This window comes from Lynx canadensis, chromosome B1 (genome assembly GCF_007474595.2).
Source record: "Lynx canadensis isolate LIC74 chromosome B1, mLynCan4.pri.v2, whole genome shotgun sequence".
In the NCBI taxonomy this organism is placed as follows: domain Eukaryota; kingdom Metazoa; phylum Chordata; class Mammalia; order Carnivora; family Felidae; genus Lynx; species Lynx canadensis.
The window spans coordinates 84563050-84588909 of record NC_044306.2 but is presented as its reverse complement, the minus strand read 5'-3'; the positions used below and the strand labels follow the sequence as shown (position 1 = coordinate 84588909).

The 25860-nt window shown below is 37.4% G+C and overlaps 1 protein-coding gene across 1 annotated transcript in view; it reads right to left on the bottom strand.

The window, feature by feature from the left end:
• Positions 1-25860, bottom strand: part of INPP4B (inositol polyphosphate-4-phosphatase type II B) — a 797369-nt gene that overhangs the window by 56189 nt on the left and 715320 nt on the right. Inside the window, 2 exon segments of the mRNA XM_030313011.1 lie at positions 1329-1441; positions 21582-21679. Coding sequence (XP_030168871.1) covers positions 1329-1441; positions 21582-21679 — 211 coding nt within the window.

Sequence of the window (25860 nt, the reverse complement as noted above, 5' to 3'; positions counted from 1 at the left end):
ACTTCATGATATGTCTATAATGGCATATGTATATGTTCCTAAGTTGTCAGAAAGCATTGGTAAATGATCAAATTACCTTCCTATTATCACATTAGTAAAATAGCAAAAATAGCACACGACCCACCTTTGTGAAATTTTTGTGAGAATTGACAACAATAGGAGTCTTTGAAGATATAAAGAGCAGCCACGTTGGGAGGGGGAAGCTATTAAAAACAACCTTCCTGTAATGCAGTATGGTGCTAAATGGGGCCAGTGTAAATGAGCTGCCTGAAAGCAATGTTTCATATTGTTACCTTGGATGTTCTTCCCTGGGGCTCCAAGAGGGCATAAAGGGAAGCTAACACAGATTTCCTCTGCCTTGTTCTTGGTAAATTATTTTATATAGACTCATGGTAAATTATCCATTCCTTTTTCCCAGAAGAGAGTAAGTAATATTGGATTGTAATTGAACACTGGCAGTAGGGACAATGCTTTGTTTTAAATGCTACTGATACAGAATGAATAGTTATGTCAGAAGATCAGTTACTGAACTCCAAATTACACAAGTAACCGTGTGCAGTAACTACAAATATGGCATTCATCATAAAGGTCTCCAAAGTGTCCCTTTTCTGATTCTCCCATTAGGAAAGGATCTTTGGGTGTGAATGCTTAACAAAATTCGTAAGTTCATGTGAGCTATTGCCTGAATGGTTGCCAGACAAGAAGTTAAAAATTATAGGCACTATTCTCTCCCTCCCTCTAGTAGAAACCTGGGGTAGGAAATAAGGCAGAACTTCTACCCTGAGGGTACCATTAAATGAGAAAGAACCATAGAAAATATAGCTCATTACCCCAAGAGCAATCCATCAGTAATAAATTCTATGCTAATATCTAAATTAACAAACCCATTTACAAGCTCATTAATTGAACAATATGTCCAGGAGCCTTACTGAGCCTTTCAGTCAGAGATCTGATAACAGCATTCTGTTGAAACCATATGTCTCTAGAGTAGCACTTCAAAATCCTGATTGATATGGGTGATTGACATTGCAACGTGTAATATGAAGAAAATCACAGAGACTTCACTCTCACTTCTAAGTGTCAAACATCCAGGATGTACAAGAAAAGCCAATAAGTAAAATTCTTTCTCATTGAGTGCATCTTCTTCCATCTCTTGTTCTAGTATATTAATAGAACTACCAACAGCCTTGAAAATGCCTAATCCCCTTGATGATGGAGGATGACATCCGGTAACCCAAAGTGCAGAGGTTGAACCTACATAGCAGATACTCGATGATGCTTACTGGTCAGCACAGTGACGGAATAAGATCTGGCTGGAGAGTGCTTACCGTTGCAGCCAGCCACATGATTTCTACATTCTTTCTTTTTTTGGCTTGGATATTTTGATGGAGATTTTCTAGTAATCCTTTTAAATCATTTTGTTCTTGAAAATGTGAAATATCTGGGGAAAAAAAAAAGGAGAAAATAAGGGCGATAGTATTAAGCTGCCCATGGAGATGTGCTCAATGTAAGAGCAAATAGAACTTCCATGACAACAAATAACATTCGGAGCAGAAAGCATCTGAGAATAATCATATTTATTAATCCCTCCAGCTTTATTCTTTTCTTAAAATATGCCTCAGTTTCCTCCATTGCCTCTTCTGTGCTACTGTGGTAATGTCAATTTTCATATACTATAATTTTACTAATAAGGGAAACATTTTTGATGATGGTTGCTGCCTCACTTCAACTAAAGCATGATTTGGATGAGACATGAGGTAGAATTTTATACTTTATTATCTTATAGTCACTTTTTGCTACTAAGTACTCTGAAACAAGAGGATATGTTACACTGAACACCTCAGGGGTGGGAGAAATCTGAAAGTTCCAAAAAAAAAAAAACCCATGAAGTCAGTTTCCATAGCAAGATTCCTTAACCTCAGCACTATTAACATTTTGGACTGGATAGTATTTCATTGTGGGGAATGGGTTTATGTTCTGCCATGTAGGATGTTAAGCAGCATCCCTGACCTCTACCATTTAGAAACCAATAGTAACCTTCCTGTGGCAATTAAAAATGTCTCCAAATGTTCCTTGAGGGCAAAATCTATCCTGGTTGGGAGCAACTGCTATTAAGGAGCACAGGTATGTCATGGAAAGAGGAACAACATGAGAGGTGATAGTTAATTATATGAGATAATTAGGTAGGGAACAGGAAATGACTGATTGCTCACATCTCTACATGCTAATAACTAGAGTGTAGGTAATAAATGGCACACATTTTATATTAAAACCTAAGGCAATGTACATCATGACACAAATGTCCCTGAGACTTGGTGAGATGGGGTTCGAGATCAGAATATAGAGATGGAAACAAAAAGGCTTTCCAGGAGAGTTGTTGGATTAATGCTGTACAGTATGAAAATGTGTTCTATTATTGAATCCACAAACTGAGGGATGAAGAATTCCTGAGAATTTTAATAGAGGCTAAAAACAGAACAAACTCCATAAGCACAAAATGCACTGTGCCTAGGCTCTCCAGTAACAGTGAAGAAAAAATTAAAATATTCCTGAATCAGATCTCCCTTTCTCCCTCTCTTTTATATACACATACACACATACATGCACACGTGTGCGCACAAACACACATATACACACACGTACACATACATACACACACGTATACACATGAACACACACATGACACAAATAAGCTGTAATCATAATGAGACTTCGTGCTTTCCAAAACTGTACCAGATGTTTCATTTTACCAAAATAATACATCTGAGTAGTTCTTGACTTCAGCTCCAGAGAGTAGAGCAAGTATCCTAATGAACTATACTAGTGATCTATATCTACCAAAGAGTGAAAGTGGTTTATAAAATAAAAATATCCATTAAAAACAATTATATATTATCTCGAATTTCATGACCACAGAAGAGGGTAAGGTCAGGTACAATCGAGATGCATACCCTATGTTAGGGAGGTGAGATTTAAAATATTCATATAAAATATATGCATGCTTCCACTGTATTAGTTTCTAAATGGAAAAACTATCAGAAGTCAAACACTTACTATGTAACTATAGATGGTTCTCTTAAGAAAGACAAGGTCTGACTAAAAGAATCACATTACTAGGTAGGAGACTCTCTGATATACAGAAATTTTAACAGGATGCAGGCCAAGGATAAAGGGAAGGAGAATAATGCAGAATCCTTAAAGAGAGTTACAAAAACAGCTCAAGACTACAGCTGACCAAAGAACAAAAGGACAATAATGCTGCTTTTTAACTGATACTGATAGCATACAAGGAACAAGAAGTCAGGTCTGCCATTGATGCCCTTAATGAATTAAAATTATAAGTAGCCATTAAAAAACATGTAAAGATATATCATTAACAGATAAAGTGTCCTTGACATTGTTGAAAGGAAAAATTGGTCAGATCAACGCATGAATTTATTCATATAACACTGTATGTGTATGCATGTGTGTGTGTGCTTATGTCTCTCTATACATTCATGAAGGCAGAGCGAGACATCGGTTTTGATGTTAACAGTGGTCTTTGTTAGGTTGTAGGATTTAGGGTGATTTTTCAACTGCCTTCCCATGTCATTTGAGACATTTAAAATGAACACGTACTGTTTCTAAAGAATAAAGTTATTTTAAGAGAAAGGGAGAACACAATATAGGCATAAGAAAAGGAAAGAACCCAAATTCTTAAGATACAAAGAGTTGACCTCAAAATCTTCACAGTTTAGTAGGGTGAGATGGATTTTAAACCATTATTAACCGCAGTGAAATGTACTGTGGGCTATGACATTAAGTCAGTAAAAATAATAATAGAAAAAAAATAATAGAGACCCAAGGGAAGGAGTGCCTAATTCCATAAAGAATACTTGGGTATGGAAGAATTTTTAGCAAAAGTAAGGCCTTGTGGTTACGGAAAGCATTTGAGTGTGGAGAAATGATACAGCACTGTCAAAGCAGGGAATTTGTAGTTCACCAGGACCTTGCAGGGCATGGTCCCAGAAGCAAAAATTATGAAGGGTCTTTTCTGTTATGCCTGGAAATTTGGGCTTCATCTTAAAAAACAGGAGCAATTAGGGTATTCTAAATAGGGACATAACCATATCTGGCAGGTCCCTAAAATATTTTCTGGAGTCACGTGATATAAATGGCTTTCAAACATTTTTGAAAGGAATACAGAATAAGAATTTTACCTTACACAAACACACACACCCTTCTGTAACAAAAAAATTATGACATAAAATTTACCCTTAGCGCAAACACTGTTCCCTGAATATGTTCTCTTCTATTCCATGTGATTATTATTATTACTCTTATTGTCCCGACCCTTGAAACTGATAAAACAACCTGGAGTCAACATAAGCAAATTGCAAATTACTGACTTAGGGCAACCCCATATCCAAGATGGTAAGTGACTTTCACAAGGTTCCTCGTGAGAGGAAGTAAAAAAATCCTAGTCTCCAAATTCCAACGCCGACAATGTCCCCCATATCTGTGCTAATGTCTTCACAATTAGCTGGCAGTTCCAGTATCAACACAATGAACCGGCTTCTTCAGAATTCTGAGAATCCAGAGTAAATATAGTGATTTTTCAAAATAATTCCGTTTCACTGTTGACATGAAGAGTTTTTAATCAGTTATATAAAATAGACTATAAGGATCCTAAATATAAGTCAAATAAATGGCCATCCTTAGCCTATTTCTACCCCATAAAGAGAGCACTTTAAGACAGACATGATGTCCCATGGAAATCTCAACCCTTCTCCCCAGGGCATGCTTTTCAGAAGGAAATCATTCTGATGTTCTTAAAATTTTCAGGCCACTCTTTCTATTTCTATAATGATAAAGCTGGCTTTATTCAGAGCACATCTCTACCAATTCAATACTTTGTTTGCTGCCAGTTTTTTCTCAACCTGACCAAAATCCTGCAGGTCACAGAAATTCAGGTCTGGTTCTGGAAAGAAGTATCATTGGTAATGACTAGACTGTGGACTAATAAGTGAGATTTTAAGATAAAATGAGAAATCTTGATAAATCAACTTAAAATCCCGGTATACATGGAATGTGGATTAGTTTAAACTTAGAATAAGTCTCTTCAAATGTAAATATCGCAAGTCTTGCTTTTTGCTACTCACTCCTGCATTACTCTAGCACATAATTTAAACAGGATAATTAAATCTCCATACTTATCTCCGTAAGAGTATTCTTTTTTCAAATAGGGTTCAAGAAAAAAATCAGGTGAAAGGTACAAGAACGTTCACTGCATTATTGTTTATAATATTCAACAACAGAAAAAAAAAAACACCTAAGTATTTATAAAGAGAATGGATACATTGTTATATATTCATGAAATGTAACATTATATAATGGGTAAAATCAATAAACATGCTATATTATATATGTACATATCAGCATGAATATAGAGTAAAAACTATGTTGAGCAAAACAATAAAAATTATGGGACACATCCAAAATGGTAGCAATAATATAAAGTTAAATATGTAAAACTACCAGATTTTTTATGGATAATATATATGCAGTAAAAGTGTGTATGAGAATGTAAAATGCCAAATTCAGGGTACTTCTTTTCTCAGAGAAGGGAAGGTGAGGGATTAAAACTGGAAGGTGTGGAAAGGGAGCTTTCATTCTATCTGTAAGTTGTTTCTTAAAAAAAAAAAAAAAGAAAGAAAATTCTGAGGCTGAGTGATGGGTTCCCTAGTGTTTGTTATCTTATGATGTATTCTTTTTTTGTTTGTTTGAAACTTTCGTAATTTTTTTTTAAAGAAAGCATGGAACCAAGCTTCCCAGAAAGTGATTTCTAATGCCAACTCCGTCCCTGATCTGACATGTGGTCTTAGGTGAGTTGCTTAACCCTCTGTCCTAATTTTCTCTACTGCAAAATGAGGACAATAACCCTGTCATGCTTCATAGACTTGAAGTGGAAAACAATTAATAAAAGTCTTGGCAGAAGCGGCTACATTGTTAGATTCTGTGTCAACCCTGAAAAACAGAGAAAGACATTAGTAGCTCTTAGGAAAGCATCCACAGTCTCAGATAGGAAGCCTACTTTCTCAGAAAAAGTCAGAATTTATCCAAAGTAGGAAATACTCTTTCAACACATAGAGGTGCACACAAAGATCAGAATCAGAAACACTCACAACCCCCGTGACTGTTCTCTTACCACTCTTTCATGGAACATAAGAGCCAAAAACAGAGTCACTTTTTATACCAATATCTTCCTTATGACATTGACCTGGATCAAAGATGGGGTGCTGACAAGCAAGCAGGAATGTGACTGTAAACTTTCACCTGATTGAGCTGTGATGTTAATGAGGCCAAGGCAATAGCTTCATCACCTCACAGTCAAATGACTTTATGTTGCCAGAGTGTTCCAAGATGAAATGGAAATTAAAGCTCAATTCCCAGCACCACACCTACTTCCCACTTCATAGCTGGCACAAAATTTAAATGGGATCAACCATACTTCCACTCTGATGTCAATTTATATAATCCCATCCACCTTGAAATCAGGATCAGTTCAGAGATGGGCATTTGAAACTAAGCCAACAAGAACTTGACTGTGACCACAGCAATCATTTCATGGGTATGTGGGTGACCTCTCCTGCCCAGCTGAGTGAAGCTGAGGACTCAAATGTGGAAGGAGGAGGAAAAGTCCTCTTTATCTGTTTGGTTGATAGAGTGAGTTTGAGCATGGAGATCATTGGTCATGCCAGCCATCATTTAAGGATGGACCAGGACTGTAGGATTAAAGTTCTACACTAAGATTGGTTAAGTGATTGAATTAGCATGGAAGTGTCTTTTCAACTATTGCTAAGCCATTGACAGCAACCTTCCCTTGGAGGGTTGCGTTGCTTGACCCTTTGAATTTTCAGTTTTGTTCATCAATTTCTTTATTGTTCAAGCCAATTTGAGGTCAGGGTTTCTGTCACTTGCAATCAACACATTCCTAAGGTAAATACGTGGCTATATAATTAACAGGCATTTTTAACCTTGACCAGCCATATTGGCAACGTGTATTGTTGCTTTAGAGATGAGGAAATGACAAGGTAAATTTAGAAGTGTCTCTCGAAAGCAGCCCATTCAATCACCTCTACAGTGATGGTTTTTAAGACAAGGCTCTACATTCTTTGCCACTCCTTCTATTGAGAGATGGAGTTTATGTACTTTTCCCTTGGAATGCTGGTGGGCTTGTCACTGTCTTTACTAACGAGTATGCACAAGTTGACGCTATGTCACTTTGGAGTTAGGCCATAAATGCCAATGCAGCTCTTGTCTGATTCTCTTGGAACTTTGCTGTCTGTGTTCCTATCTTGAGGTGCTCCCTATAAGAGCCTAGGCACTATGCTGGGAGAAGCCCAATCACATGGAGGCTCCTATTTAGGTTTCTCCCAGTCAACAGTTTTCACCCAAGTCCAGCCCGTTAGGTCATCGTGGCCCAGGTGTCAGAAGCAAGTGCAGAAGCTTGCAAGTGCAGAAGCTTGCAGAACACTCCAGTTCCCAATCAGTTAAGTGACACCCTGACACCACACCCCTCCCGCCCCCACCAATCTTTCCAGCTGAGGTCCCAGATATCATGGGGTGCAGATAAACCATCTTTACTTCCTCTGAGTTACCTTCCTCTGTCTGATGCTTACAGAATCTGTGAGCATAAAATAAAATGCTTCTGATTTATATCAGTAAACTTGGAATAATTTGTCACCTGGTAATAAATAACCAGAACATCTACAAAGGGAAAAAAATTGTAAGAGTCTGTATCTTTAAGTATTGAAAATAAACATATAGGGACACTTGGGTGGCTCAGTCTGTTAAGCTTCTGACTCTTGATTTCTGCTCAGGTCATGATATCATGGTTCATGAGATAGAGCCCGTGTTGGGCTCTGCATGATAACATGTAGCCTGCTTGGATTCTCACTCACCCTTTCTCTCTTTGTCCCTCCCCTGCACACTCTCTCTCTGTCTCTTAAAAGTAAATAAACTGAAAAAATGAACATATAAGAACAACACTTTCATAGTCTACCCTGGTTAGTACTATATCCTGTGATATCAAATCTTCTCTACAATTAATTCTGAAATAATTATAGTTAAATTAACTACAGTTAATAGTTAACTATAGTTAAACTAGCAAGCGAACAAATGCAATTAGGTGAAAGCCATTGAGATGTCTTAAAATTGGAAATTACGTTCTTTTGGATGCTGTAAAATCTTGAAATATTTAAAAAAAGCCCCAGTGAAACTGGCTCTATTTAAATTGTATTTCCAACTTAACAATTTATGAAAAAGGCAATATAAGAAATCAAATATCAAACTCCCCACCTGAACAGAGCTGAATAATATTTTTGACCTATACACTTTCATTGTTTCGTTTTAAATGAATTTCAAGGTTGCATCACCCATAGTAAATGAAAGACAACTTTAAAAGTAATTGTGTTAAAAATTCTTCAGGATTTTCCTTGCTCACTGTCATACATTGAAGGCCATGGGACTTGGTGTGCAGGGAGGAGAGTAGAATTATAACATATTAATTTTTTTTCCTATTTTTGTTTTTGTTAAGAAAACACTCATGATTTGATTTCTGAATCTCCAAATAGTTTCAAGTCATTACAAAGGGTTGGGGGGGAGATAGTTCGCAGGTAGATGACTCTCAAAAGCCTAAATGCCTCAGATACTTGAGATAGTTTTATGCACAGACAGAAGAAAATTTGAGTATGGAAAGGAGGTTGACGCAGATTCCCCAGCTGAGTCTTCTTGTGAGCCCAGTTGCACTGCCCGCATTCTAGTGAGTGTTCACTGCCTTAGCAGTGAAGGCAGTTGATGGCTGCCTTTCCTTTTTCCCAAGGCAACTCCCAAGTCCTTGCATTTTACTTTGACAAGAATAGCAAGAAAGGTCCTGTTGAGAGCATACATTACACACAAAATGTCTGAAAACCAAAGCAAGTATAGACTTCTTAAAGCTTAGGACAGAAAGGAAAGCAGCTTCTGAGATATTTCCAGTACCCCACCTCCCTACCATGTAAGAGCCAGGCTGCCAGTGAAATATGTCAAGGCCACATGGCAGCATAGAGGGGCAGATGCATAATGAGGCCATCTCCAAAAAAAGAACAGTTCAGCACTTCCATGCTCCACTTTCTGGTAACATGGAAGGAAATGACTCCCAAATTGCTAGAATGATAGCCAAAACAAAGCAGGAGAAGACAGTTGAGAAGACAGGGCTTTTTCCCAATAGCCAAGGTCTCTGCGTTACTTCTTTAGGCTCCTGGAGGCAAGTAAGAATGAGATCTTTAATATTTCATACTATATGGAATAAAATAAAGAACTTCTGAGGTATTAAAAAGGTACAGATGAGGTAAAATAGAGGAAGAAGATTACAGAAACAAAGCTGCCTTGGGAGGCTCCAACATGAAAAGGAAAGAGGTAATAAAAACACAAGGTAGACATTTCATTCCATTCCTATAGCTCTTTTTTTGGCTTGAAGTGAGCTATAGTTTTATAACCTAGGCTTCTCATATATTTATAGTTTATTGATAGCAACACAATATATTAAACTAACCATGTCACCAGACTTATCTTTTCTGATCCCTTGATAAAGATAATTTTATCTTTGAGTGTTGAGTTTCTCCTCCTTCTCTGACTTCAAAGATGAGTCTGAGTTTGTTTTGCAGAACTGGAAGCATGAAGAATTTAGGATGCAAGAAAAGGTAGACCAGAAGGAAACAAAAGACTTTGCACTTGTGGCTGAGAAAAACAACACAGTAAGCAGTGAATGTTTGAGAGAGTGACATGCTCAATAGAGTGAATTAGAAACTTGGACAAAAGGACTTCAAAAGAATCATCATAAAGTTGCTAGTTGTCTGCTCTTTGATGTTTAATTAAAAGTTGGGACTAAATTTTATTTACCTTTAATTATTGGGCTCTTTATTAGGTGTCATACTATGCTGAAACTGGAGTCCTAGGAGATTCATGTTAAATTAGGTGATATTTATTTCCAAAGGGGAAAGTGAATCCTAAGATTTTTAATATCCACCTTACTCCTCACTGTGGGGCCAATAAACTTATCCTAATGGTGATTATTTCAGGATCTCATCCCTATCACAGTATTTCACAAAGAGATATATGCTTTTTTAAAAAGATTATCAGACAAGCAGTGATTATAAGAAAACAATTCGTTAAGGTTAATATAGATAGGTATTTATATTTGAATAAATATACACAAGACAGAGGAAAAGAGACTACCGAATGGGGAAAAGAGGCAGGTTGCTTCAAACTATAGGAAGAGCTTTATAATCAATTTTAACTGGATCAATAAGTTGACTTGTTAGTACAAAGGAGACATATAACTCTCGTGAGAAACTCAAAGTGCATACAGTCATGATCTTATCCCTCACTGTAACATTCATAAGTGCAGTGTGACATCTTCTTAGCACAGACACTGACACTGGAAATATTAACTCCCTTTCTCTGGTGAGATAATGGTAGAATGTACTTTGATGTATTGGCATATACATATTGATTATTCTCATTTAGTCGATAACGAAATGGAGGCATTCAAAACATCAAGTGATTCACCTAAGTGAGCTTTCAATTGAATTCATATCTTTTGACTTCATGCCATTTTATGTAGACTTACTAGGCTGGTTTACTGGGAGTCTAGCTAATCTTCGATGAGTGGTAAAATTTGGAGTGCAAGACTCAGTCTACTTACTCTACCGACAAGGAAGCCCCTGTGAGAGGGAAAGAATGTAGACAGATGTAAAGTTGACTGATATACTAATCTTAGACTTTTCCTATACAAATTAGAGCAGAAGAGGGCTAACCAAAAAACTGATGCGTCTAAATTGCGAGGAGCCTGAAGTAACGTAGAAGATGCAGAGATCAATGCTGAGATAAACAGGGGGGCGGCCATCTGTATGGGCATCTGTGAGTGTGCATGTCTACCTCTGTTATTTGCAGTACTGTTTACATTTGTTGCTTCAGTCTAGTGCACAAGTTATTGGACACCAGAAGTCTATGTCTGTGGTTTTACCTGCACATAGAAAATTAAAACTGAATACTGTTTTATATCACTTTCCCTTTCAAAAAGCCACAGAAGTGCTTCTAGAGACATATCAGGTAAAAAAAAAATCCCTTAATCTTTATTAATATCAGAGAAAATTAAAAGCCTGAAGAGGTAAGTACATGAGAGTTTCTTCTTCAATGAGCTGAAAATAAAGGTGCTGCTGGATATATGCAAATGTTTTCTAAATCTGCAGTTTTAAATTGAAATGATCAGAAGAACTACAGCAATGGGAGAGCAGCAGTACAAAAGTGAAAAGAACACTTAACTGGGAAACAGGAAATATGGAACTTAGTCCCTGTTCACCCACTAGCTAGGTGTGTGAACTTAACAAAATCATCTTGGATCCCAAGCCCCTTATAGCATTTCTTAAAATATGTCCTGAGGGGCACACATTTGGCAAGATGCTTGTGAGTATTATATATATATTTGCTATATATCAAATTCTTTAAAACATTCATAAATGACCTCATCTATTTCATTAATTCATTCATTCAACAAATAGTTATGGAGTATGAGCTATAGGCCAGATAATGTTTTTGGTAGTTGGGATATAAAGTCAAAATATAGTCAAGGATACTTGTCCCCAAGGAGCTTACATTCTGAGGAGATACAGCCAAACAAAGTAAATGATGTATTATACACTAGATGATGGTAGGTGTTATGGAGAAGGGGACTAGGGCATGGGAGATTGCAATTGAAACAATTTTTTTAATATATATATATTTTTAATTTATTTTTGAGAGACAGAGTGGGAGTGTGAGAGGGGCAGAGAGAGAATGTGACACAGAATCCAAAGTAGGCTCCAGGCTCTGAGCTGTCAGTGCAGAGCCCATCATGGGGCTCGAACTTGGCCTCTTAACCTACTGAGCCACCCAGGTGCCCCGGGAGATAGCAATTTTAAAGAGGGCAGTCAATGGGGCATGTAGGTGGCTCAGTAGGTTAAGTGTCTGACTTCAGCTCAGGTCATGATCTCACAGTTTGTGAGTTCGAGCCCCCTGTGGGGCTCCAGCACAGAGCCTGGAGCCTGGTTTGGATTCTGTGTCTCCTTCTCTCTCTGCTCCTCCCTCAGTTGTGCTCTGTCTCTCTCTGTCTCTTAAAAAATAAGGAAATGTAAATAAGAAATTTTTTTAAAAATAAAGAGGGCAGTCAAGGGTGTTGTATGTAAGTGATGAGTTGCTGAAGTCTTACTTCTGAAACCAATATTGCGCTGTATGCTAACTAATTAAAATTTAAAAGGAAATAAATAAAGACGGTAGTTAAGAAAGGCCTCACTAAGAAAGTGACATTTGGGGAAAGACTTAAAGGGACGAGTGAAGGATCCATATAAAGGGAGAGAATTTAAGGCAGAGAATTTAAGGCAAGAAAAAGTCCCAAGAAACAGCAAGAAGTCAGTGTGGGGCAGAGTAGATCAAGGGAGGGAGAGAGGTAGGAAAGGAGAGTCAGCAGATTTGCTGCCAGATAACAAGGAACCTTCGAGACCACCGTAAAAATTTAGGTTTTTAGTCGGCTGAAAAAGTAGGGGCTATCAGAAGAGTTGGAGGAGAGACGTGATTTCATTTTCATTTTTAAAAGATCACTTTGGCTGCAGTGATAGAAACTGAGTGAGGCTGAGAGAGGAAACAAAAGACCAGAGGGAGCTTATTGCCATAATATGAGAGTGAGAATAATAAGGACTTGCACAGAATGGTAACAATATAGGTGGAGGGAGCTGGTGGCACACACTTGGGAAATAGAGCCAGTGAAATTTTCTGATGGACTGAAAGTGGGGTGTGAGAAAAAGAGAAGAGTCAAATGTGACTTCAATGTTTTTTTCCCAAAGCAACAAATAAGCTAGAATTCATTAAAAACTAAGATGGAGATAGATGATTGTAGGAAAAGTAAGTTTTTTTTTTAAGTTTATTTATTTTGAGAGAGACAGAGACAGCATGAGCAGGGAAGGGGTAGAGAGAGGGAGAGAGAGAGTAGGAAAAGTAAGTTTTTTTTTTTAATTCTTAAATTATTTTTTAATGTTTTTCTTTAAATTTATTTTTGAGAAAGAGAGAGACAGAGAATGAGTGGAGGAGGGGCAGAGAGAGAGGGAGATACAGAATCCGAAGCAGGCTCCAGGCTCTGAGCTGTCAGCACAGAGCCCAACACGGGGTTTGAACTTGTGAACCATGAGATCATGACCTGAGCTGAAGTCGGACACTTAACCGAGTCACCAGGTGCCCCGGAAAAGTAAGTTTTTAAGGGCATATCAGGAACAAAGTTTGAGGTGATGAGCCGGACATATGAGTTCCAGGACGAGAGATGGGCTGGTGATGTAGGAACAGAGGTTGATAATTAATAGATGGTATTTAAAGCAATGAGACTGTGTTCAACAAGAGCAAAGACATCTGTAGACTAAATCCTGGGACCCTCCGACATTTGGAGGTCAGAAAGTTAATGAGGAATCAGTAATGGCAGTGGAAAAGTAGCCAGAGAGTAGAGGCAATCACAGAAAAGTGTGGTGGCCTAGAAGCAAATGATGAAAGATGGAAAAAAATGACCATGTCAAATCTATTACTAGATCAGGTAGGATGAGAACAGAGAACTGAGCACTGAGCACTGGCTCTAAACCCTATGAAAAAACCAGTTTCAGTAAAGTTATTTAGACCAAAGGCTGACTGGAGTGGATTCAGTGAAAAAAAAAAAATGGGTAGAGAAAAATTGGAGACAGCTGGTAATCTTTAAATTCCTCTTTTAAATGAGAAAAAACGGAGGGTGGGCGGGCAGGGAAGGTGGATGATGGGTATTGAAGAGGGCATCTTTTGGGATGAGCACTGGGTGTTGTATGGAAACCAATTTGACAATAAATTTCATATATTTAAGAAAATAAATAAAAGTACTTTGAAAAACAAAAACAAAAATTAAATAAATTCCTCTTTTATCTGTTCTTTCTGAAACATTTCCAACCTTAAGGTAGTCTTGAATTATAAAATAATTTCTCCTATACCACCAACACCTTGTACTCGTCTTTAATGTCTGTGTAATGCCAAGCATATGGACGATATGTGAAAAATTCCTCAGCTATCTGAATGTTTCCAAATACACATGCGTTTGAAATAAAACAAGTAAAATATCTGAATGAGTAACTGGATATTTCATGGGTATATCTGTATGTGTACATGGTATCAGAGTTGGCTGTCTGCAAGACAGAAATTATTCGTAGTAATTAATTATGCAGTGATTTATAGTTCCTGTTGGAAGGATATTCGTGTGTTAATTCAAGAGCCTTATATCTTCTTATATCTTCATGTTTGTTAAAAATGCCAAAAATCCATAATATTCAGATCTTTCTTTGTGCTTGGTAAACTTAGACACATTAATTTACTTTGGCATAATCAATCCAGGTAACCTCACATTGACCGGAATCATGATTACAGCTGAATTGTACACATTATATACACTTCACTTAGGTCAATAAATGTTAGTTAAGCAAAAACTAAATAAAAGATACAACATTTCAATATTCTGGGAATTTCACTTTCTTTTATCCTCAGGTCTAGAGTATAAATGAAACACAAAACACAAACTCACATTTTGATAACTAATCTATAACATTTTACAAGTCTAACCTAGTGGTTTTCAAATCATATTGTACAGCACAGTCACCTAGAGAGCTTGGTAGAACACAAACTGCTGACCCCATATCCAGATATGGATCGTTTGAAATTATTCTTGCATGGGTAAAAGGTAAGAAGAGGTGCCGAATGACTGAGGGATAGACTGGGCTGGTCAATTGCTGATTTGCTCTCATATCTATCTCTACTTTTTTCCCTTCTGCTCTATATCACAGGAATCCTTGTTCCCCAGACTGCTTGCTGCCTGCTGACTCAGTTAAATTTGGACAATGAGGATTAAGAGCGAGGTTAAAGGAACCAGGGAGACAGAAACCAGTGTATTTGTTTTCTGATCTCTCTGCTTGTGGATATGACCGTGGCTTCCGCATGGCTCCAGTTCCCAGGGGGCAACTCTTCTGTCTGTGGTCCCAGCTTCTTCTGGACAGTCCCCATCAAGAACCAAGATTCAGCAGCATGGCCCTAGATTTTGTGCTCTGGTGACACTACATCTGACCTAGGTCCTTTCAGCACCTGGCCTAGCATCAGCTTCTTGATATTGCTAAACTCAGTGTGGCTAAGTCGATCCCTGCTTAATTTCTCCCATTTCTTTCATGTCTATCACCAATGCTCCACAGCAAATTCCTCAAATGTGTTTTCCTGACTGTGCTTGGACTGATATGGTTACTAAGGATTTAGTAATATATGTATAGTTTTTATTTTAGCAAACCACAGCCTAGGCTAGCATAACATGTCAAATTCAGACATGACCCTGTGTCTATCTGACCCTGTGTGCAGGCCAATCCTTTCTTGCATTTCCTGACCTCATACTTAAAGTTTATAGACAGTAAAAATATAAAAGATATATTGGGAGGAGGGAGAAAAGTACTGGGGGAAGGGTCTTATGGTATTTTTTGTCACCCATGGCTGAACCTTAGTTGACAGAATAAAACACTAGCCTTTGATGTCACTGTTTTGTAACGTTGAAGGGCCATCCTAATGTTCAGAACAAGTATATATCATACACATACAATATATATAATCATATCATATACATAAATATAATATATATATTAATGTAAATCATTCAGAGGAGATCTAGAATTATTATATGTGGAGAAAAAGTTAATCATTTAGAAATTTACTTTAAAACTTGGGAAATATTTAACCTGTATCAGAAAGTCCCTTTGCTAAAGGGAAAAACTCAGATTGTCAGAAGACATTTCATGGGGTGTGTACATGAGTGTGAGTGTGTGTATTTGTGTGTGTGTGCAACTGCATGTCTGTGTGTGTTTGTTAATGTCTTTTAAGATATCTGCCTGATTTCATTTCTTATTTTATAAGTTCAGGTTATTTCCAGAGCCTGCTGAGGTCTGGTTAGCCAGGATCAGCATGGGTGCTAGTCTGAGGGTAGAGGGCTCTGAAAAGCAGGGGCCAGAAACCCCACCATAGCTTGTTCTGAGAGAGTAAAGGCAGCATGTTTAGACTTGTGAAAGCGGTGAGCCATGTTACAAGTGTCAACACGCGTGGGCTCCAATTTTAAGTATACAAACAGTAAGTAGATATTTACTTAGATAAAGGTGATATTTAAATGCACCTTATTTTGTTTATGGAGCATTGCCCATCTCTGAGGCACACATAGTTGATGCTGTCACTATTGATTCTATCACACACTTTCTGGACTGCGACCACAGCTCATACTAGAATTACTGACTGAAGGAAATAGTCATTTAAGTAGCCTTAATTTTCATTAATACACAGAGCAAATGCAGTGCAATTTTTCTCTCTGATATATGCACGATATTCCAAGAACTGATGTATCTGCTGCTCCTCAGTGATTTTATCCATTTGTAACACAAGGTATGTGTTAGTATGTGTGCCAGCCACTGTTCTCCCACATTCTATGGCATTGAACCATGTGGAAAGTCCAACAATGTGATCAGCTACAAAATCTTGGCAAGACCTAGGACTGATTTCTTCCAGAGCATAGTATGTGTTATAAATGCTGTAACTAGTTGTCTGTTTCTTAGCAATAGTCTGATATATCCATTTGTAAGTTTATATTACATAAAGTACAATTATGAACGATACCTTGGTAGCTCTGTTTTGTTTTGTTTGTTTTCCATTTCTTAGAGAAACAGAATCCAATAATTTTACTCAGGGAACTATTACCATATATTTGTTCTAGAAAAAGTATCTTGATTTACTAGAGAGTTCTATCTTATCTTTGAAAAACCTTGCTGAACTTTCAATGGCTGTATGAGAATGTTTTCAAAAGACAAGTTATTAGATATGAAGAGTCACGTGATCCATTTTCTGGCCTAACAAAAGTAGATTTTAGATATTCAACATTTTATTCACAGTTAAGCTTTCTTTTTCATCTGCTTCTGGGAAATCCTTTCATGTGTAGGTTTTCTTATCCTAATGGAGTCCTGTTACTTTTTATATATTTCACATTATTTTGAGTTTTAACATTATAATTTTCTTTCTGATTTTATTCTTAACTGACCCAGTTTTGCTACATTGATCTATTTTTTACTTTATTTTTTAATATTTATTTATTTTTAAGAGAGAGAGAGAATGGGAGAGGGGCAGAGAGAGAGAGAGGGAGACAGAGGATCTGAAGCAGGCTCTGTGCTGACAGCAGCAAAACCTATGTGGGTCTTGAACTCATGAACTGTGAGATCATGACCTGAGCAGAAGCTAGATGCTTATCTGACTGAGCCACCCAGGCGCCCCCCACTTTTTAAAGTTTATTTATTTATTTTTGAGAGAGTGAGGGAGAGAGAGAAAGTGTGGGAGGAGCAGAGAGAGAGAATCCCAAACAAGCTTCAGCGCACAGAGCCTGATGTAGGTCTCAAACTCATGAACCATGAGACCTGAGCTGAAATCAAGAGTTGGAGGCTTGGGGCGCCTGGGTGGCGCAGTCGGTTAAGCGTCCAACTTCAGCCAGGTCACGATCTCGCGGTCCGTGAGTTCGAGCCCCACGTCGGGCTCTGGGCTGACGGCTCGGAGCCTGGAGCCTGCTTCCGATTCTGTGTCTCCCTCTCTCTCTGCCCCTCCCCCGTTCATGCTCTGTCTCTGTCTGTCTCAAAAATAAATAAAAACGTTAAAAAAAAAAATAAAAAAAAAAAAGAGTTGGAGGCTTAACCCACCGAGCCACCCAGGCACCCCACACACTGATTTATTTTTTAAAGGAGAGATAAGATAAATGAAAATACTAAAAAATGTAAAATGTTAACTGAAAATGTAAGTTCAAAGCACACGAAAATATTTTGGTCTAAATAAATTGCAGCCTGTTAACTAAATCTTAGCTCAGCAAAAGTAAACCTCAGAGTGCTTGACACTCATGCACAGATTTTAAACGTTATAGTTAAAGAATTACATTTTCATAATTATGTTACAAGAATTTGACAGCATATCAGGGAAAACCATGACTGATCTGATTTTTACAGTTAGTAAAGTGCTTGTGAACAAAATCTCTTTTCAAGCCTTTTCCCTCTGAAACTACCAAAGGAGCCTGGAGACCTAACAGACAGTGGTGGACCAGCAGACCTAAACTACACTTTGGCCTCCTTCCAAACCTTCGATACTCAGGGCACCAATCTTAAACAGTCACGGGTGACCTTTTATTGAATTTCTTCAGGTGTTATATGGGCTGTAGCCAGGCATGGCAGATTTCTTTTTCTAAAACCCAGAATACTACTTTTTTCCTCCTGAGTAATGTTCTATCTCTGTATCGTATGGGAGGCATAATCTTCTGCTCTCTCTGGGTCCCTCAAGGGCTTTCTGGCTAGTTCTAGGGGTTTGACCGTTGCAACCTTTTGTAGAGCCTCTATGCAGTGTCCAGAGCCGATCCTTAGCCCCTTGCAACTGTCCTATACTTTCCACATGTCTTTACAATTTTCATGTCTCTTGGAAAATGAAACTAAAGAGAAATAAAGGAGAAAACCCCTCTTCCTTGATTCTGTTGCTTTCAGCTTATTTTTTCATTCTTTGTAGTCACTACCGACCTTCCTAGGAGGGTAGCTTTCGCTCTGGTTGTCCACTTGTACAATACGAGTTCTCTTCTTAAATGCCTTAGATGTGGTTCCACTCCATGTTTTTATGTAAATGGTTCCAGGCAATGTCATCAATTCTCATAACCACCAAATCCAACAGCTTCTCTTTAATCCCTCTTTTTTCTTCATCAACACATTTGTTATTCTTGTTTACCTTATCCTGTCCAAAATCCTTCTCATTTAACTACAGTGATGCTTGAAGCCCCTCAATCTTGAACAATTTCTCCATATTTTGTGGGTTCTTTAATCCTTCTTTTCTTGTACTTAATGGATAGTCTCCTATCATATATGTGTATTTCTCACATCGGTTGAAATAGATTTATTCATTCAATCCCAATATCACAAAAGACATCCCTTAAGGTAAAAAAAAAAATTCCTTTGGAAGAAACGGAATTTTTTTTAAAACATGTAGAATAGTGTAAAATTCAACCATTTAATTCATAAATAATAAAATAAACGGGGTTAATGAATGGATAGCTCATCCAAAATGGATTAGTAAGTGAAAGTAATGGTTTACAGGATTAACTCATCCTTTTAACACTGACAGAAATTATCCTTAATTTTACTGTGAAAGAAAAATAATAGATTATATGGATTATGGGTACGATTCAGCATGGTAATTCTTTTCCTCCTTTACAAACAGCCTAACCTCTATTTACACTGTTAATAAAGCTTTATAGTTTCTTTCTTGAATGGAGTATAACTCAAATGATCCTTTGAGTTACAACTTTTCTGCATAAGGAACAACCCTACATATGTCAGTATAGTGCATAGATCAGATTTGGACTTTTGTTATGGAAAACAACCAAAGTCATATCACAAAATTCTGTGCCAAATCTGTGACAGGTTGTCTCAAAAGTATGTTGACATAATAGAAAACAAAATATCAGGAAACATTCACTATGTTAAGACAACTGCCTAGCTAATGAAATATAGTTGGTTTGATGCAAAAGTCCACCATGTTTTCAAGGAAGAAATATATTTACAAGTTTCAAATATACTTAGTTATATTTATTTAGTATACTACATGAGGTCTTATGTTTTCAAACTTTTTAAACTTCTGTTCCCATGAAGAGTTTAAATGACTTGAATGTAGGGATTTTTTTTTTTGAATTTCGTGTCTCAGACAATAATTTACTCATGACTTGTACATATTTCAACAATGACTTATACATATTTTTAAGGTGACATAATTATTTTATGTATAGTATTGAAGCCCCTTATAGACTTTGCCAACAACCTACTTTTAAATATATTTTAAGTAATGAGGACATATCATTGGTTCACAAATATTAGTATCAATTAAAAATAACCTAAAATGTTTATTAAAACACAGATTATAGGGAAAACTCAATAGTTCTGTAGAGAGACTTGGGAATTTGCATTGCCAACAGGTTCCTAGGTGATGTTGATTCTGCTGGTCCTGTGATCACACTTTGAAAGAACTGATAGAAATAGAAAATAAGTTATAAGAATTCTGGGAATTCCAGGGGTGCTTGGGTAGTTCAGTAGGTTAACCTTCTGACTCTTGATTTCAGCTCAGGTCATGATCTCACGGTTCTGGGATCAAATCCCAAGTCAGGCTCTATGCTGACAGTGCGGAGCCTGCCTGGGATTCCCTCTCTTTCTTTCTCTCTCCCTGTCCCTCACTTGTGCTCTCTTGTGCTCTCTCAAAATAAATAAACAAACATTTAAAAAAAAGAATTCTGAGAATTCCAAATTTAGATAACTTGTATAAAAATTATCTACCCACATCCAAGTTAAAACAAGCCATTTTTCATTAATTACTAATGCAAAATAGTTTTGTTTATATTATTAACTTTAAGTAATTAAATTTAGAATTCACAAGAATGCTGGCTGCCAAAAAGTTTCCCTGCATTTAATTTCATTTTGGGTTAAAAATAATATTTTATGTGAAATAAAATAATATAAAAACTGCAGGTGAAATTTGTAACTATCCACACTTGAACTTGCATATGCCATTGTAATATTTTGATGCAAGATTCACTGGGTTATGAAAAGTCCTAAACACTCTGCCACCAACGGTATTTTAGATAACATATCAGAATACAGAGCAGTGAAAAAATTGCCAGTGATTTGATAATAGACTTTCATTATAGCTTTTGGTTAAAAATACTAAAATATTTTCTATTTTATTAAAACCTAGTTTCTTATCATTGTAAATATCTCAATATTACCACACACTTATATCACTTATTGATGAACTCCAACTACATTTTTGATTCTCTGGCTTTGAATTGCTCAAATGTTGTGTGCTTACTTTTGTGGGGAAAAGAACTGCAGAATTGAATAATAAAAAACATGCTGAAGTGTAAGATACATTTCTATAGGCTTGGATGCTTAACAGTTTCACATAAAAATTGCAATAATCCTATTCAATAAATTAGTTCCTTAGTTCATATCACTTTTTGTTACTTGTATAACTTGTATTCTATCTGATTTTCTCCTTGTATATGTGTGATACATCTGATATAGATTATAAATCAAAAAGTTAATTATTCATTAAACCCTTTTACATGGTTAAGAATTATACAAACTTTTTAGTAGACTCAATTGAGATTCTTAACTATAAGTTCCTTATTTTAGATTTTTGGTATCTTCCAGTGGCACTAAAATTAATGTCCTAGCATGAGCAGCAGGACATCAAGAGTGCAATCAAGGCAGTGAGGCAGGTGACGGTCATGCCACCTTGGCAATCAGTCTTTTTGATTCAGATAATCTCAAAGTTGCTCTCCCGTCCTTACCCCATGTCTTTCCCCCATTGACCTCTTTGTTTGACCTGTCCTGAAAATTTATAATCAAGAAATTATTATTGTTGCTTTCTAAAGCTGGTATACTTACAATCAGGAGGCATCTTTTCCATAAATATTGTGTAATATTCTTTTAGAAGTTCAAAATTTTCCTGATTAATACTTTCCTGCAAGGAGACATCTCCAAACCTAAAAATAGAACAAAGAAAACAGTTATGGGTTATAAAGATGCTCCTGAAAGTAACATTTTTTAACCTTTTATTTTTAAATAGATGCCAGACTAAAACCACCTCCTCCTCTTGTTTAGAATTAAACATATCCCCAGTATTCTGCCATTAACTCATGTTAAAATCTAGGCACTCTTCTGGATTTCCTCTCTTTTCTCCACCCCGTCCAGTATTCATTGATCTTTTCACACCTCTGGCAGTCTTTCCTTCTTTTTCCTTAACACTGTAATTGTATAGTAGACATTTAATTACATCCACTCTAGACTGGGTATATAGCTTCCCAAATACCCCAATGCTATGTCTTCAATCTCCTTCCCTTCCAGTCTCTCCTTTACATCAAGGTCAGATCATTCACTCATTCGACAGATATTTGTTTAACTTTGACTATATGCCCAGAGCTGCATGTGCAATAAACACAACGTTGGAGAAGTGAGTCTAATACCTGTTCTTCATATCAGCTCACTAAACTTCACTGCCTCTTCTCTCCCTAAAAGGACAAAGTCCAACCCCTTAGTTTAGCATCTAACTTCTCCACCAAACCTTCCAAAAACCCTCATAGGAATGTAGTTACACTCTTCTCCCTCATCGGCAGCATTTTGATACCTTTGGAACTCTCCACATGTTATTCTCCCTCTAACTAGAATTTTTTTTATCTTCCTTGTCTGTTTGATCAATTCATCCTTCAGGCTTTAGGCTCATGTATTCCATGAAACCTTCCTCATGTATTCCCCTCCCATCTGTGAATCACTTTCTTTCCTCCACTATTCCTGCCCCTTCCACATCTTTGCTTATTGCATGAGTCAAACTGTAATGTATTACTTGTTGACCTGGCTTCCTTACTGGATGGTAAGTTCTTTTCGGACAGGGATCATATCCATTTTTCTTGTCACATTGCATGCTCCCTGTGTCCCTTAGCTTGGCAGAGTAATGCCTGGTACAAGGTCAATGCTCAATATCTATGCTGAGTTAAAGTTGGAGAATGAGAATATAGATGAAGGAAAATCCATAGGAGAGCTTCTCTTAAACACTGAAATACACTCTTCTAACTTTTTCATACATTATAACCAACTGGTATTAAAAAAATATCATCCTTGCTGGAGAAATACTATTGTTATGGACTTAATGTTTGTGTCTTCCCCCCCAAAAATCATATTTTGAAGCCCCTAAACCCCAGTAGCTGTGTTTGGAAATGGAGATTCTAAAGAAGTAATTAAAGTCAAATGAGGTGGGGGCCCTAATCTAATAGGATTGGTGTGTCCTTGCAAAGAGAGACACCTGTGAGCTCACCATCTCTCTCTGTGCACACAAAAGAGATCAAGGGAGCACACAGAGAGAAAGTTAGAGAGACTTCTCACCAGAAGCCAAGTTGGCTAGAACCTTGATCTTGGAATTCTCAGCCTCTGGAATGAGGCTATACATTTGAGATATACAAATGAGATATACAAATGAGATATACATTTCTGTTGTGTAAACTGCCCAGTCTGAAGGATTTTGTTGTGTAGGCCAGAGTAATTAGTACTTATTTAATTAAGAATGGATACACATAACATACAAGTTGGCAATGGGTAAATAGTTCGTAAAGTATTGAACCTGGATTACATAGCATACCTAACTTGTAGATGTTGCCTGGTAAAGCTCAAAATTCAGAATCAGAGAAATAAGACTCAGAGAACAGAGACAGAGTGATTTACTTAAATCAGTAATTGGTTGATGTCTAAGTGTCAGCCTTCCCTCTTCTCTTCAAGTTTTTCTATACTTTGTCATTTATCTCCTTTTCAAGTGTTATGTGTTTTTACAGCTTCCAGTTATGAAAAAAGTGTATGTGTGCGTGGTGCACGTGTGTGCACACACACATAAAATATGCAAGATCGATAAGAGAGAAGAAAGGGAAGGGACATTTTATTTTTTGATGTTTATTTATTTTTGAGACAGAGGGAGAGAGAGAGCAAGCAAGAGCGAGCACAAGTGGGGGAGTGACAGAGAAAGAGGGAAACACAGAATCCAAAGCAGGGTCCAGGCTGTAAGCTGTCAGCACACAGCCTGATGTGGCGCTCGAACTCACGAACGGTGAGATCATGACCTGAGCCAAAGTTGGATGCTTAACCAACTGAGCCACATGGGCGCCACAAAGAAGGTAAGGGGCTTTTTAAAATAAAGTAACTAAGAACTGAGATAGTGACATAAATGATGCAAATTAACCGAATGTAGAGGGCTTGAAAATACAATGCTAACTATTCCTTGAAAGTCTCTACATGGGACTTCCACATCTCTCAAGATGACATTCACAGGTCTTAACTTACTAATTCAAACCACAAACACTCTGTAGTTTAGTGTACCAAAGAAGAGATAATTAATTTAGAGTGCTGTTTTGTTTTTCCCACCCAAATTGTGTAATTTATGTTCATAAATATCATTCATCTCAACCACTGAACTTGCTGTGAGGCACATATATACCAATGACTGGAATATAATCTGACTTCAGGTACTTATTTGCAAAAGTGCTCAATTATCAAAGAAAACTTGTACAACACAGTGAATACAAATATATTCTGATTTATGCATAGTATAAGAAAAGAGATTAATGGCTTCTGTACAGTTTGAAATTAAACATGAAATACAAAGCTGCCACCTAATTTTGTAACTGACAAGTGAGAATTATGAAAACCTATGCTGCTCAGGAAATATCTTTTGGATAAGAGGGAGAGAAGGAAAAATCACTGGAAAATAATAGATAAAAACTGGCACCTTGACTACCATTGAAAAACTCAGGAGTACTGTAAATGCAGTGGCATTTTTAATTTAGTAAAAGACATTGGAAAGGTTTAACACTTACATATCAAGTCATGGCCAAGAATACGCTAGGCACTTTTAAACTGATACCTATGGGGGAAGGAGCCATTTGGAGAGTGAATTATGGATAAGAAATCATTTTAAATATGGAAGACTATCAAATTCTCCAGAAGTTCTGCCTGTAGGGGAACCTCTCCAGCCAGGCCTCATAGCCAAGATGGTGACTTCTTTCTCTAAAATCTTTTAAAAATGGGCGCCTGGGTGGCACAGTCGGTTAAGCATCCGACTTCAGCCAGGTCACGATCTCGCGGTCCGTGAGTTCGAGCCCCGCGTCAGGCTCTGGGCTGATGGCTCGGAGCCTGGAGCCTGTTTCCGATTCTGTGTCTCCCTCTCTCTCTGCCCCTCCCCCGTTCATGCTCTGTCTCTCTCTGTCCCAAAAATAAACGTTGAAAAAAAAAAATGTGTTCTATGAACTTTAACTCGTATCCACATTTTCAATAATCTCTACATGTGAATCATGTAATATGCAAAAGTAATTCCTATGCTTTCTCACAAAAGTGTTTTTTTAAAAAAAATTTTTTTTTTCAATGTTTATTTATTTTTGGGACAGAGAGAGACAGAGCATGAACGGGGGAGGGGCAGAGAGAGAGGGAGACACAGAATCGGAAACAGGCTCCAGGCTCTGAGCCATCAGCCCAGAGCCCGACGCGGGGCTCGAACTCACGGACCGCGAGATCGTGACCTGGCTGAAGTCGGACGCTTAACCGACTGCGCCACCCAGGCGCCCCTCTCACGAAAGTGTTTTTGACACTAACTCATGGCGCTATGTATAATCATCTGTTGTTTGACTAAGCAATTTATTATGAAAAGATGTGCTAACCTTGCCCAATAACAGCTATTTTAGTAAACAAAACAAAAGGGAATAATAGACTGTGTTTCAGGTCCAGAAAAGTTTGACAAAATTAGCTGAGTTTACATTGTTGAAATACATATGAACATAAAACTTTTTTTTTAAACATTTATTTATTTATTTATTTATTTATTTATTTATTTATTTGGAGAGACAGAGTATGCAAGGAGGACAAGGGCAGAGAGAGAGAGAGAGAGAGACAGAGAGAGAGAATCCCAAGCAGACTCTGCATTGTCAGCACAGGAGCCCAACACAGGGCTCAATCACACAAACACGCGAGATCATGACCTGATTCCAAATCAAGAGTTGGTTGTCTAACCAAGGAGCCACCTAGGCACCCAAAACACAAAAACTTTTTTTTTAAATGTTTATTTTTGAAGGAGAATGAGAAAGAGTGTGAGTGTGGGAGAGGCAGAGAAAGAGGGAGACACAAAATGAAGCAG